The following is a 16,352-nucleotide window of genomic DNA, read 5'->3' as shown; positions in this document are numbered from 1 at the left end:
ATTATATACCTTATCATCTACTATATTATATACCTTATTATCTACTATAGTATCTACTATATTATCTACTATATTATATACCTTATTATCTACTATAGTATCTACTATATTATCTACTATAGTATCTACCTTATTATCTACTATAGTATCTACCTTATTATCTACTATATTATCTACCTTATTATCTACTATAGTATCTACCTTATTATCTACTATAGTATCTACTATATTATCTACTATATTATCTACCTTATTATCTACCTTATTATCTACTATATTATCTACTATAGTATCTACCTTATTATCTACTATAGTATCTACTATATTATCTACCTTATTATCTACTATAGTATCTACCTTATTATCTACTATAGTATCTACTATATTATCTACCTTATTATCTACTATATTATCGACCTTATTATCTACCTTATTATCTACTATATTATCTACTATAGTATCTACCTTATTATCTACTATAGTATCTACTATATTATCTACCTTATTATCTACTATAGTATCTACCTTATTATCTACTATAGTATCTACTATATTATCTACCTTATTATCTACTATATTATCGACCTTATTATCTACTATAGTATCTACCTTATTATCTACTATATTATCTACCTTATTATCTACTATAGTATCTACTATATTATCTACCTTATTATCTACTATAGTATCTACCTTATTATCTACTATAGTATCTACTATATTATCTACTATATTATCTACCTTATTATCTACTATATTATCTACCTTATTATCTACTATAGTATCTACCTTATTATCTACTATAGTATCTACCTTATTATCTACTATAGTATCTACCTTATTATCTACCTTATTATCTACTATAGTATCTACCTTATTATCTACTATATTATCTACCTTATTATCTACTATATTATCTACCTTATTATCTACTATATTATCTACCTTATTATCTACTATAGTATCTACCTTATTATCTACTATATTATCTACTATAGTATCTACTTTATTATCTATTATATTATCTACTATAGTATCTACTATATTATCTACTATAGTATCTACTACATTATCTACTACATTATCTACTATAGTATCTACTATATTATCTACTACATTATCTACTATAGTATCTACTATATTATCTACTATATTATCTACTTTATTATCTACTTTATTATCTACTATATTATCTCATTTATTATCTACTGTATTATCTACTATATTATCTACTTTATTATCTACTTTATTATCTACTATATTATCTCCTTTATTATCTACTATAGTATCTACCTTATTATCTACTATAGTATCTACTATATTATCTACTATATTATCTACTATAGTATCTCCTTTATTATCTACCTTATTATCTCCTTTATTATCTACTATATTATCTACTATATTATCTCCTTTATTATCTACCTTATTATCTACTATATTATCTACTATAGTATCTACCTTATTATCTACCTTATTATCTACTATATTATCTACTATATTATCTACTATATTATCTACTACATTATCTACTATATTATCTACTATATTATCTACTGTATTATCTACTACATTATCTACTACATTATCTACTATATTATCTACTATATTATCTACTACATTATCTACTACATTATCTACTTTATGCCCCGATGGGGCATTTCATGTATTCTCTTCCCTATACTGTAACTCAGTTAATAATTTATGGTTTAATCTGCCAGCTGTGAATTCAAATAAGAGAGGAAGCAGAAAGAAAGAGTGGAGAGGAATATATTTGAAAGAGATGAGGGGTGATAGGGAACGAGAACATTTCCTCTCCTCTCCTCCCCTCTCCTCTCCTCTCCTCTCCTTTTCTATTCTCCTTCGTCTCGTCTCGTCTCCTCTCCTCTCCTCTCCTTTTCTATTCTCCTTCGTCTCGTCTCTTCTCTTCTCCTCTCCCCGCTTCTCTTCCCTTCTCCAATCCTCTGTAAGAGGCTGTACAGACAGACTTATCTTCTTCTCTCTGGGATATATATATATACAGTATATATAAACATTTATAATTGCACAAAATGTTACTTCAAATTATATTATTATGAAATGCTTAACACACTGTATCAAATCCCCTTGTGTATCAAATCTTCAATCAGTGCTTCTGTACGAAGCATGGAAACAGGGTCAGAGAACCCATCAATAATCCTTATATCAACTAAATGCACAGAATATCCTGCTCTTTAGGCAACAAAACATAATCAAAAACCTAATCAAATAATATGTTCTCTGCCAAAAAACAGTGTCTCTCTGAAATGTTCCTGCATAGCTAAAACATACTATTAATTAATGTAGCTAATAGTGAATAAAAGAACAAGCTTGCCCTATTTTTGTAGCTTGGTGTAATTTGTTGTTGTGACATAGCTAATGTGTTTTTTAATTAAATCCTCTCAGTTGCTGGTGTGCTGATTCCCCATCTCTGACTGTAAGGTCTACCCCTAGCATGCTAATCATTCATTCAAACCCAAAGCAAATTGTTATTTTTGTCATTGCTAGCATGCTATTTCTCCATTCAAATCTAATACAAACAGACTCACGCTTGTTTCATTGCTGGCATACTAATTCTCCATTCAAGCCCAATACAAACAGGCTAATGCGCTAATGCTTGTCTTGTTGCTAGCATGCTTACTCTCAAAACCAAATGCTAACATGCTAATCCTTCACTTCAGGTTTAATCTCGGAAATCTCAGACAAAGGGCAGCAACAGCACTGGGATTAATGACGGACTCTCTTGGTAAACCTCAAGAAAACAAAAAAAAGGAAAACTATCGGGGGACGGTCCTCTTCAGACAGACAACTCTCCCAACAAATCACGAGGCAGACATGCCAGAACGTCCCGATTCGAAAACAAAGTTTGCAGGCAAAACCTTTGCAGTGGTTTTAGTGAAGGTAGTTGATGCAAACTAGCCCCTTGCAAAATGCCCTCATTAAAAAACCTCCCTGAACTCCATCTTGCTGGCTACCATTTCGTGTCTGGGGGATGTTTACGGTAGGGCAACAAGCGGATAAGGCAGTGACTATGGCCATCCAGGACCTCTATACCAGGCGGTGTCAAACGAAGGCCCTAAAAATGGTCAAAGACTCCAGCAACCCTAGTCATATTTTTCTTAAAACTGCATTGTTGGTTTAGGGCTTGTAAGTAAGCATTTCACCGTAAGGTTTACACCTGTTGTATTCGGCTCATGTGACAAATACAATTTGATTTGATTAGATTTGTAAGAAAGCCGAAGGGCCCTTTCCTCTATGTCAAACTGATGTTGTATACAAACAGGCATGTTAAGCTTGAACATTGGTACATTGTGGGAGGCAACCCGTCTGTCTAGAGAGACTACTTCAGGTTGAAGTTGCTCATCGCCACAGATCTAGGATCAGCTTACCCTGGAACAATGTTCCTGACCTGAGCCATCAGAGAAATAATTTTGTGCTCAAAATAAAACATTTCACCATCATTGATCTAATCAACAATTCATTTACAAATAATTCCACTGGTTACTGTGTATATACGTGCCAGTGTGTGTGTGTGTGTGTGTGTGTGTGTGTGACTCCTGGGGACTTTATCCTCACCACAGATCTGTCAGACTTCTGATCATTCACATTGATAAGAACAAAACCACCTACTGCACAGCTTCAAATGACTACTACTCAGAGAGACCTCCATCTTACCATGACCTTCTTACTCCTAACGTACATCATGTCTTGGGAACACAAAGCCTTTCTCTCTCTATCCATTGTAGTGAGCTACGAGGGTCAGTCTTGGTTTGGGAGTGGCAGTGGGCGTGGTTTGGACAGGGGGAGTGATTTGGAGAGGGGGCGTGGTTTGGACCGGGGAGTGATTTGGAGAGGGGGCGTGGTTTGGACCGGGGGAGGGATTTTGGGAGGTGACGGTGGCAGGTTATCCGCTACCACTAAGGAACTGTTGGCAGAGTCAGTCGGAGTGGGAGGGCCTACTGACGCCAAAACAACCGGCACGCCGTGTCCGTTTCCATTGCGAACGGTCCCGAGAGTTTTGGTCGCCGGTGACGACGCCTTCAAACTGGAGCTTCGGTCAGGAGTAGAACATCTTAGCAAAGCCTTGAAACACCTGTAGAACTACACACACACACACACACACACACCGCATCAATGCAGTCAGCTGTGTTTCAACCACTAAACAGTCTTCACATCTTTATCTGCAATTATTCAGCCTTTATCAAATCAAATCAAATCAAATGTATTTATATAGCCCTTCTTACATCAGCTGATATCTCAAAGTTCTGTACAGAAACCCAGCCTAAAACCCCAAACAGCAAGCAATGCAGGTGTAGAAGCACGCTGGCTAGAAAAACTTCCTAGAAAGTCCAAAACATAGGAAGAAACTTAGAGAGGAACCAGGCTATGAGGGGTGGCCAGTCCTATTCTGTGTGTCCTGTGTGTGTTGTTGTCTGGTCAGATTATTCTAGATCTCAAAGGGCCATCAGTCAAAGGTAATATGATTGGGTCCCATAAGTCAGGGCCTGTCATATGCCTGCTCATATCATCACTGCCACACTCTCTGTCTATATTAGTTTTCATTGGAGATTTCATTGTGCAACACTATACTGAGAAAGAGAGAGAGAGAGAGACATGGAGTGAGAGGGTGAGAGAGAGAGAGAGAGAGAGAGAGAGGGGGAAACATGGAGTGAGAGGGTGAGAGAGAGAGAGAGAGATGGAGAGAGAGGAAGAGATGGAGAGAGGTAGAAATGGAGAGAGGGTGAGAGAGAGATGGAGAGAGGGGGAGAGAGAAACACACGCACAACAACATCGCATGAACACAGAAATGCACACAAGTAATCACACATTGATTGCTGCATTGAGAACTGATCTGAGGGTCAAATCAAAGAGTCAGAGCACATCACAGAGTGTGTTTGGATCGGTGCAAATGATTATATTATGCTAATGTTAAGTATCAAGGGACGGGAGAATTTTCAAATCAAATCCAATCTAGCATTATCGTATCATCCAAGTACACACCCACACCTTTCTCGCTCTCACAACCCCCCGCACACACATGCACGGCCACGCAAAGACACATACACAGTACATAAACTAACACGCACAACATACAAGCAGGGTGTATAACACCTGATTGAACATAGTGTACTTAGTATACTTTCCAGTTCCACACGTATACTTGTGGTCTACTACATTTTACCCAGGACAAATCCGACCTCAACACTGAGACAACATTATGTGGTGGTTGTGTTGGGATGTAGTATCTGCTGACGAACAATCTGCATCTCTACATTGTTGTGAATGGGTGCGTGCGATAGGGCACGTTGTCTTTGGTCGCAGGGATGCTTTCAAAACACAGGCACAGGTTGCAGGTTATTTTACAGACAACACACACGCTCTCTGTGGCAGTCCGCGCAGCCTTTTAAGTCTTCAGCTCCTCTCAACTAACTGTCACCATGGATACGGCTGGGAGGAACTGAAGACTGACAACGCCACACAGGAGTTCAGGTTGTGTGTGTGTGTGTGTGAGTGTGTGTACCTGTCTGTTCATATAGATGTATATAACAGGGTTGATGACTGTAGATGTCTTGGCCAGCAGAGAGGGGACTATGGTGACCTCAGGGGTCAAAAGGTTGCGAGGGCCAAAGGTCGACAGCAGGGCCGCTACACCGTACGGCAGCCAACACAACAGGTAACACGTTACCATGGTTACCACCATCACCAGCACACGTTGCTCACGACGACGGGTTACCGCCGTGCTCACATTGCTCACCTGGAGGGAAGACACACACACACACACACACACACACACACACATAGACTTTAACTAGCTTGTTAACACATTCTCTATTTAGAAAGAAACACAAGCTAGTTAAAGTCTATACATTAATGAGCCTCAGAAGTCTCCCTAACAACCTCAATCCCCAGGAATCCTCAACTTTCTTCATCCTGTACTCTTCTTAAGGAAGATTGTGCGTGCAACCAAGAAAGTACGTTTTGGGGTTGATGATCGACGACAATGAATGATCTTTAGTTACTCTGTTACATCTGTAGCTGTATTATATAGCACTGCTGCTATTCTGCAGTTGAAATATATTTCAGATACTCCATGTGTATGTTGTTTATATTGAGTGCCAGTTTCAAATTGATTGCACAAGTATTCATGCAGAAGATAGTATCATTTAGAGATGGTTATTGTATAGAGATTTGGGATCATCAACTAGATTAAGCCATGGGCCAATTATTTATTAAGCAGATGCTCAGGGGGCCAGAACACTACAAATAATTGGCATATTGCATATTGACCACAATAAGTCCAAACAGATACACAATTTTTTTTCAACCCCTTTTCCGTGGTATCCGTGGTATCCGTGGTATCCAATTACAGATGCACAATTGAGAGCATCCTGTCGGGCTGTATCACTGCCTGGTACAGCAACTCCAATGCCCGCAAGTGCAGGGCTCTCCAGAGGGGGGTGGGGTCTGCCAAACGCATCACTGGGGGCACACTGCCTGACCTCCAGGACACCTACAGCACCCGATGTCACCGGAAGGACAAAAAGATCATCAAGGACATCAACCACTCTAGCCACGGCCTTTTCACCCAGTTACCATCCAGAAGGCGAGGTCAGTACAGGTGCATCAAAGCTGGGACCAAGAGACTGAAAAACAGCTTCTATCTCAAGGCCATCAGACTGTTAAATAGCCATAAATAGCAGGCTACCACCCAGTTACTCAACATGAAGTGCCTGCAGCACTCCAGGACCAGGGTTCCATGCCCTAGAGACAGAAGTAAATATTCTATGTGAATTTCCATATATCAATGACACTAACAAAAGGGTTGAATTGTTCAGCAAAATGTGCAGTAAATGCTAACACAGCTTTGGTGATGAATGAATTTAGTACATAATGCATTTATTGTCATTTCTTGTTACGGTTTTCTTCGGGTGAAAGAGAGTCGGACCAAAATGCAGCGTGGTTAATTCGATACATCTTTAATGAAGACGAAACACGAGCAATACAAAAACAATAAACGTAACATGAAAACCGAAACAGCCTAAACTGGTGCAAACTAAACAGAGACAGGAACAATCGCCCACGAAACACTCAAAGAATATGGCTGCCTAAATATGGTTCCCAATCAGAGACAACGAGAATCACCTGCCTCTGATTGAGAACCGCCTCAGGCAACCATAGACTTTGCTAGAAAACCCCACTAAGCCACAATCCTAAAACCTACGAAAAACCCCCATACACAAACACACCACAAAATAAACCCATGTCACATCCTGACCTGACCAAATAAATAAAGAAAACACAAAATACTAAGACCAGGGCGTGACATATCTCTATCAGGCTTGCTGTGACATGGGCCTGGATGGTGCTACATCTTCAAGCTGCCAGACTGAGGACTGTGGCCTTCAGTTGTACTGAACGCAAGGGTCTTACCTGGAAACAGGATGAACCTGAGCTCTATTCTGAGTCTTATAGCAAAGGGTCTAGAGTTCCTTGAGATGTTTCTACAACTTGAAAGGAGTCCACTTGTGGTAAATTCAATTGATTGGACATGATTTAGAAAGGCACACACCTGTGTATATAAGGTCGCACAGTTGACAGTGTATGTCAGAACAAAAACCAAGCCATGAGGTCGAAGGAATTGTTTGTAGAGAATCCGAGACAGGATTGTGTCAAGGCATAGATCTGGGGAAGGGTACCAAAAAATGTCTGCAGCATTGAAAGTCCCCAAGAACACAATGGCCTCCATCATTCTTAAACGGAAGAAGCTTAGAACCACCAAGACTCTTCTTAGAGCTGGCCGCCCGGTCAAACTGAGCAATCGGGGGAGAAGGGCCTTGGTCAGGAAGGTGACCAAGAACCCGATGGTCACTCTGACAGAGCTCTAGAGTTCATCTGTGGAGATGGGAAAACCTTCCAGAAGGACAACCATCTGTGCAGTACAGAAACCTGGCACCATCCCTATGGTGAAGCATGGTGGTGGCAACATCATGCTGTGGTGATGTTTTCAGTGGCAGGGACTGGGAGACTAGTCAGGATCGAGATGAATGGAGCAAAGTACAGAGAAATCCTTGATGAAAAGCTGCTCCAGTGCGCTCAGGACCTCAGACTGGGTGAAGGTTCACCTTCCAACAGGACAACGACCCTAAGCACACCGCCAAGACAACGCAGGAATGGCTTCTGGACAAGTCTCTGAATGTCCTTGAGTGGCCCAGCCAGAGCCCAGACTTGAACCCGATCGAACATCTCTGGAGAGACCTGAAAATAGCTGTGCAGCTAGGTGAAACATGGCCTTTAAACTTTGAACATGTTCTGTCATACTGAATGCAGCCCAGGCAAATATAATCGATCATCACGCCATGGCATTAATCAACCAGTGGTGTGTTAGATACCACCCACATACGTTTGCTTGATCACTCCTTTATCATCATACTGGAGGAAAAATACATAAATAAAGAATTAAAGAAATAATATAAATGAATACAATTAAAGTGGGATAATTTAAAAAAATGAGTATTTATCTATTTATGTGTGCATGTATTTATTCAATTAATTCTAATTATGGCAGCTTTGGTCCTCCATATCACAACCACAAGTTCCATTCCTAATGTAAAGGAAGATGATTTCTGTGTGATTACTACATGTGGTGGTGATGAAGATAATAAAGTCCTGGACTGAGAAGCATCTGTACTGCCTGTAGTGATTCAGAACCTGAAATATCATCATTAAGTCCACAGTGGGTGATGGTATCCAAGCTAAATGTTCAGACGGCTAGATGGTTTTTTTTCAACTAAACTGTCACATCTCTTAACTCTCTAAGCTCTAAACTCGTTTTATAAGCATGGGGAAATAACATTTTTGGTGAGAAGAGAAGGAGAGAAGTGTGTGTCAAAATAGTAGTGGGGTGAGGATTTGACACGTACATGGAGAGTATATGTTCAGCAGGTGGTGGTGCTACAGTTACATAAACCCCAGGCACTTAGCTCTAAACTCAACTCTCTAAACTGTAAACTGAGTGAAGGGTTAGAATAGGTCAGAGGTCGGGGGTTAGTTACCTGTTTGATAGCGCTGAGCAGCTTGCCGTAGCTGTACATTATGACAGAGAAAGGCAGTAACAGACAGAAGGTGAACAGACAGACGATGTAGGAGATGTTGTTGGGTGTCTGGGTCCTCCAGTCCACTGAACAGGTGGTTCCTAGAACACAGTACAACAATACACACTGTCAATATGAATACTGTTACTATGAATACGGTTGCTGTTACTATGAATACTGTTACTATGAATACTGTTACTATAAATACTGTTACTATGAATACTGCTACTGTTACTATGAGTACTGTTACTATGAATACTGTTTCTGTTACTATGAATACTGTTACTATGAATACGGTTACTATGAATACTGTTACTATGAATACTGTTACTATGAATGCTGTTACCATGAATGCTGTTACTGTTACTATGAGTACTGTTACTATGAATACTGTTTCTGTTACTATGAATATTGTTACAGTTACTATGAATACTGTTAATATTACTATGAATACTGTTAATGTTACTATGAATACTCTTACTATGACTACTGTTACTATGAATACTGTTACTGTTACTATGAATACTGTTTATGTTATTATGAATACTGTTTGTGTTACTATGAATACTGTTACTATGAATACTGTTTATGTTACTATGCATACTGTTACTATGAATACTATTACTGTTACTATGAATACTGTTGCTATGAATACTGTTACTGTTGCTATGAATACTGTTACTGTTACTATGAATACTTTAACTATAAATACTTTTACTATGAACAATGTTACTGCTACTATGAATACTGTTACTATGAAGACTGTAACTATAAATACTGTTACTGCTACTATGAATACTGTTACTATGAAGACTGTAACTATAAATACTGTTACTGTTACTATGAATACGTTTACTATGAATACTGTTACTAGGTAATAAATACTGTAGTTCCATATGCCAACAGATTTTCTTTGAATGGAAGACTTCTTATTGCACATTCACTCACACACACACACACACACACACACACACACACACACACACACACACACACACACACTCACTCACTCACTCACTCGCACGCACGCACCTGGTCCCTCGGGGCCATAGCTGCTCCAGCCCAGCAGCGGGGGCAGTGTCCAGGCCAGGGCGTAGACCCAGGAGAAACACACTCCGGCCACCGCTGTACCGAAGTCAGTACCATCCGCCTGCATCCGACACAGCATGGTACAGCAACGCTCATAGGACAGCACTGCCAGGGAGATCAGAGACACGATACCTGGAACACACGCACAAGTGTCTGGAGAATAAGAGTGAGATTTAAACCCCAACATTAATTATTTGTATGTTTAATCACTTTAGGCTACTATCTTACTCAGGATCCCGACAAAAGTTGTGATGCAGCTCTGCTGAACATTAAAACATTAGACCTGGCAGTGGCGATTTTAGCATGTAAATCTTGGTGGGGCAACAACAACAAAAAATGTGTAGATGCATGCCAGAAAAGCCACAACACAACAATACATTAACTGCCCACAAGCTGTTAGGGCCTACATAAAGCTGTCCCAACAGCAGAGTCCCAACAGCAGTCCCAACACATTACCACTGCTACACCTGGCTATCAGCGGAGCTTTGTTTGGCAGCGAAACAGTTAATTCAGCCTCATTTACTGCCTTTAAAAAAAACATGGCTGACTTGCTTAAACAAATGTGGTTTCCACTGAAATTTGAGATGTACAAACTACGGCATAAGGCGATGACGACTGGATAAGAGGCCATCCATTATTTTGATTAAGACATTAATGAACGAGCTAGGACGTAATCAATATAACTACTTGTTCAGCACTTTTGAAATGTGCAGCAACAGAATTCAGAACATGGGCCATTCTTACAGTATTCTCCCTGTACACCAAGTCAGAACCGTAGAATAAATAAAGGGGGAATATAAGCAGACAATGAAAGCTCTTACAATATTCAATGATTACATTTCTCTAAAACAGGCTATAGGCTACATGTGCACCACCAAGTCAGAACAGTAGGCAAAATTAAGAGGGGGAAAGGGACCAAATTATTAGGGTGAGGAACATTGGCTACTAACAACTTACTATTTATTTTTATTTAACCAGGCAAGTCAGGTAAGAACAAATTGTTATTTACAATGATGGTCTACACCGGCTAAACCCGGACAATGCTAGGCCAATTGTGTGCCGTCCTATGGGACTCCCAATCACAGCTGGTTGTGAAACAGCCTGGATTCGAACCAGGGTGTCTGTAGTGACGCCTCAAGCACTGAGATGCAATGCCTCAGACCACTGCGCCACTCGGGAGCCCACAACATAACATACACTTAGTATTAATTTCTTAGCTACAGTGTACATATCTCCCCGGCATATTACATTATTTTGCAGCAGTATACAAGACATTCCTGGACTCACCTTGTTGTGCTGTGCTCACTTGAACAGGAAGGTGGTGTGACGGTCTTTCGTGGACAAATTGTGTCATCAAACTTTGTTATAGAATTCTGTCATTCTCTGGATTTATGGTGTATTCAAAACAACTGGGAACTCGTAAAAAAAACAAGGTCGAATCATGGTGACATCAGTGATCTTCAGGTCAAGCTCTAAAGAGAGGCCTAGTTCCCAATGTGCGATTCTGCGTTGGATGACCTTTCAAAAAAAATTCTGAGTTCACAGTTGTCTTGAACTTACTGAAGTCAGATTTTCAGGTCCTGAGTTTCCAATTATTTTGAGCACGGCAGAAGTCATGTTGGATTGACAGCATGGCTAATGTTGAATGTTTATCATTTTAAGCTTGGAAAAGAGACCCTTAAACCCAGACTCGGGACCACTCCACTGAATAGCAGGCTAGTGATGGCTTTGCAATGCTTGCTGTTAGCCACCTATTCCTTCCAAACCACTCATTGTTGAATTTGCGATTTCCATCTTGTTTTTTAATGTTTATGTCCAATGGCCGATGAGCACAGATACATTTTATCTACAATTTCTCTTCATTATTTCTCTTCATATGACAAGGATTAAAAAGGATTTGCCAGTAGATTGTCGACTTGATACATGATGATGACTGCTAGCTTACAAAGTACGATTTTTAAAGTATGATGTTGACATGATCAGTCCAATCAAAGCTACTAGATATAACGTGGTTTGATGTTATTTTCAACTGTGGCCAATGACCTTGAGCCTTCTTGGATGGGCACTTCTAATGTAACTCTATGGCAGCACCCATGAGGCTTGAATTTGCGAGCTCTACCCTTACATTTGGCAGTGACTTAGTGTCCCCAAGAGTGACAGAACAGTGAGCCAATCACAGCGCAACTAGAGAACATGACCCACCCCTACACACCCGTATTTCCCACCCCACCACCACAGAAAGCACTGAGCAACGCTGAAACACCTGCATTTTGGAGCTGCCTTACTCAGGAAAGTAAAAAAGAGACCATGTTTGTATGCGGCTTTATTAACTCCATTGAATTACATTGTTTGCAAAATGATATCAAACACATTTAGTGAATACTTTCAGCTGAGCTGCGTTTGTTGGCAAAAGGAAATGATTTCAATTGGTTAAGGTTAGGGTTTGGGGTTGTGGTAGGCTAAGTTTAGTCGATAAATATGACACACACACCCACACTAGGCTACTCACCCAAACAGGAGTTGATGAAGCCATACCAGACGCATCCCGCCCTACCGATCAGCCACCTGCCCTGCGTGGCAGCAGCGAAGCTGAACGGTGTCCCGAGCACGCAGACCAGCAGGTCCGAAACACACACACTCAACAGCAGGACGTTGATGGGCGAGCGCAGCGTATGGTACCGGCAGAATAACGTTAACACCAGGAGGTTGTTGAGGAAACCGAATGTACCTATGAACCCCAGACACACTGCCACCACGAGATGTCCCGTAGGACTCAGAGAACCTGAGCCTCCTCCCTGCGTGACCACCGTTTTACCGTCACTGACTCCCCATGGGCAGCTCACGCCGCAGCTCAGACTAACGTTAGACACTATCATACCGGCCCGTTAGTTACTCTACAGGTGGCTGTTGGAGTTTGGAGGAAAGATAATCCATTTGGTTCGGTCTCTCTGTCTCTGTCAGCCCATCACGAGAGGAGCACAAACAGCCGCGTGAAACATTGTAGTGTTTACTCACATCCAACTCTGCTCATGGGCTGGAGAGAAAAAGGACACCACTAAAAAAGTGAATGTTCGTTCACTGTTAGCTGAAAACAACATCCCTTCATCAGGTGAAGCAACTCCGAATTCCACTGGGTAGAAACGGAAGTCCTCTCCTGCGCCCCGCTCACCGACTGGCTGCGTAAAGTTCAGTTAACTCTCAGTGAAGGATATGTGTGTGTTTCCCTCCCCGTGGTCCACCGTGTGTACTCGGAGGTCATCTTGCTCTGCCCGCCACCGGGAGTCTTCTCGCGCTTTTAAAGGTGTGACGTTACGTATCCTGATGCAAGAGAGTGTAAGGGAAAGGATTGGTTGGGAAAGGGGGCACATGGCAGCATAAGTGGTCATTTCATAATAATAAAAATAATAATGATGTTTCATTGTCACATTCACCGAATAGGTGCAGCGTAATATGCTATTTTACAGGGTCAGCCATATTAGTTGAGTAGTATGGCGCCCCTGGAGCAAATTAGGGTTGTGTCTTGCTTAAGGGCACATCGACAGATTTTCCACCTTGGAAGGGGAAGGGGAAGGGAGAGAGAGAGGGAGGATAGAGAGAGGGGAGGGAGAGAGAGGGAGGATAGAGAGAGAGACACAGGCTGGTGAAGGACCTGCATTTACTGTTATGAGTATCTGCTCTCTCTATCCCCCCCCCTCTCTCTATCCTCCCTCTCTCTCTCTCCTCCCTCTCTCTCTCAATTTCATTTCAATTTAAGGGGCTTTATTGGCATGGGAAACACATGTTAACATTGCCAAAGCAAGTGAAGTAGATAATAAACAAAAGTGAAATAAACAATCAAATTAACAGTAAACATTACACTCACAAAAGTTCCAAAATGAGAAAGACATATCAGGCATGAGAGGACCTGCAGAGAAGAATGGGAGAAACTCCCCAAATACAGGTGTGCCAAGATTCTAGTGTCATACCCAAGAAGACTGGAGGCTGGTGCTTCAACAAGGTGCTTCAACAAAGTACTGAGTAAAGGGTCTGAATACTTATGTAAATGTGATAATGAAATAAAAACGTAACAAAAGAAAAAGTCAAGGGGTCTGAATATTTTCTGAATGCACTATATGTGTCTCTAATATGGTCCTACATTTGGCAGGAGGTTAGGAAGTGCAGCTCAGTTTCCACCTCATTTTGTGGGCAGTGTGCACATAGCCTGTCTTCTCTTAAGAGCCAGGTCTGGCTACCTTTCTCAATAGCAAGGCTAGATATAGTCAACGATTTCCTTAATTTTGGGTCAATCACTCACAGTGGTCAGGTATTCTGCCACTGTGTACTCTCTGTTGAGGGGCAAGTACCATTCTAGTTTGCTCCGTTTTTTGCTTAATTCTTTCCAATGTGTCAAGTAATTATCTTCTTGTTTTCTCTCTCCCCCTCTCTCCTACCCTTGTCAAGGGACTGGTTGAGCTGTGAGTGAGTGAGGGCCTGAATTCAGAGACACATCAGTATCCATTTACACACACCATTACACACATCTATCACAATCACAATCACAAACACTGACACACGTACACACGCGCACACGCACACACACAAATACACACTTAGAGCTGAGACATCAGAGGACTGTCCCTACTGACAAGGGACAAGTAGAAAAAGGTGAGAAATGGAGAGATGAGAGGGATAATTTGGTGGGGAACGTAACAAAATGGGGGCTCGTCTGGGATCTTGTTTCCCATGAGTATAGTAGTCTCCATAAGTCACCTACTCTGAAGCTCTGCTGTGCCCAGATTTGGAGTGTTCAAAATCCACTTCTGTGGTAGAGTTTCTGCCACATAAAAAACATGACCTGGCGCACACCCAGAGAAAATGATTTGATGTAGAGGTGCTGACTAGTGGGGAAAAAACTATAAGCTATACAAAATAAAGACAGTCACACACCCTATAAATAAACTCCCAATCATTTATTGGGTAAATCACCAATGTTTCCGCATCACTGTGCCACCCTGAGGGGTCATCAGATTGGTGGAAGCATTTTGAAGGTTGCATAAACACACAGGCTAACAACAAAAACATGGACTTTAAGTTGGAAGCATTTGTGGAAAACCCCTACATGGGACATGCTATATAAATGTACGAAGGCAAATCATTATGATATCAAAGTTGCACATGTTGATTTGAAAGCAGTAGTCAAATATTTAGTTTACACTGCTTTGGTGGAGGAGGAAATGCTCCCGGAGAGGGAGGATGTTGAAAAGTACCTACGGGTGGTTGAGAACATCCCATTGACGTGCAACTGAGATTGGTAGAACTAAAGGCAAAATAGTAACGACATAAATTAGAGCTTGAGCACAAGGAAAGTAAGAGATAGATCTGGAAGCACTCCGATTCTAGTCAGGCCATCCTGCACACAGAGTTTTATCTTGGTCGGAACAGTACCGCCTTTCAATAGAAACAAGGTGGATGTATATTGTACTCTGAACGGATTGCCACATCCCTAAAATGGCCATGAGACATTTGTGCTCCAGTGGTCTTGAGAGACGTTGACTGTTAACACCTTTAGTTGGCTCTCCCTACTTGATTTCTAGAAAAACAATCCTTTATTTGATCTTCCCTGTTTTGCTTCCTGTCTTTAAGTTTAGCAAATTTAGTGGGCGCTCAGGGTGGGTGTCTTTTAGGACCCAGTTGTTGTTGGTCAACTTTCAGTGGACTCCCCATGAGTGTCTTTCAGAACCCCACCTAAAACCCCCACCTGCTTTGTTTTGGTTGTTGTCAGTGATGCTTTGTTAGTTCCTCCTGTTTGAGCGACAATTTTTTGTTTTCTTGCTGGGAAACGTAACAAATAAAATCTGTTTATTGGTCGCGTAAACAGTTTAGCAGACAATATAGCAGGTGCAGCGAAATACTTACAGGATGAGTTTACACGTACAGCAGTATATATACTAATGATAGTGGGGCAAAAAAGTATTTAGTCAGCCACCAATTGTGCAAGTTCTCCCAATTAAAAAGATGAGAGAGGCCTGTAATTTTCATCATATGCACACTTCAACTATGACAGACAAAATGAGGGAAAAAAATCCAGAAAATCACATTGTCGGATTTTTGATGAATTTGAAAATTATGGTGGAAAATAAGTATTTGGTCACTAACAAAAGTTTATCTCAATAC

General features: G+C 40.9%; 1 protein-coding gene across 1 annotated transcript; it reads right to left on the bottom strand.

Annotated features, from left to right (window-relative positions):
* Positions 1-1,893: 1,893 nt before the first annotated feature.
* On the bottom strand, positions 1,894-13,473 carry LOC112247526 (pinopsin-like). Its single transcript, XM_042308745.1, has 5 exons — positions 12,709-13,473; positions 10,143-10,331; positions 9,072-9,211; positions 5,540-5,773; positions 1,894-4,119 (listed from the first exon to the last, which is right to left on the bottom strand). The coding sequence occupies exons 1-5, from the start codon at positions 13,073-13,075 to the stop codon at positions 3,778-3,780; spliced, it is 1,272 nt and encodes a 423-aa protein (XP_042164679.1). The 5' UTR covers positions 13,076-13,473; the 3' UTR covers positions 1,894-3,777.
* Between the last annotated feature and the right edge of the window lie 2,879 nt (positions 13,474-16,352).

The sequence above is a fragment of the Oncorhynchus tshawytscha genome, linkage group LG29 (assembly GCF_018296145.1).
Source record: "Oncorhynchus tshawytscha isolate Ot180627B linkage group LG29, Otsh_v2.0, whole genome shotgun sequence".
In the NCBI taxonomy this organism is placed as follows: domain Eukaryota; kingdom Metazoa; phylum Chordata; class Actinopteri; order Salmoniformes; family Salmonidae; genus Oncorhynchus; species Oncorhynchus tshawytscha.
The sequence above is the reverse complement of the archived record's forward strand: the minus strand, read 5'-3'. Positions and strand labels throughout refer to the sequence as shown.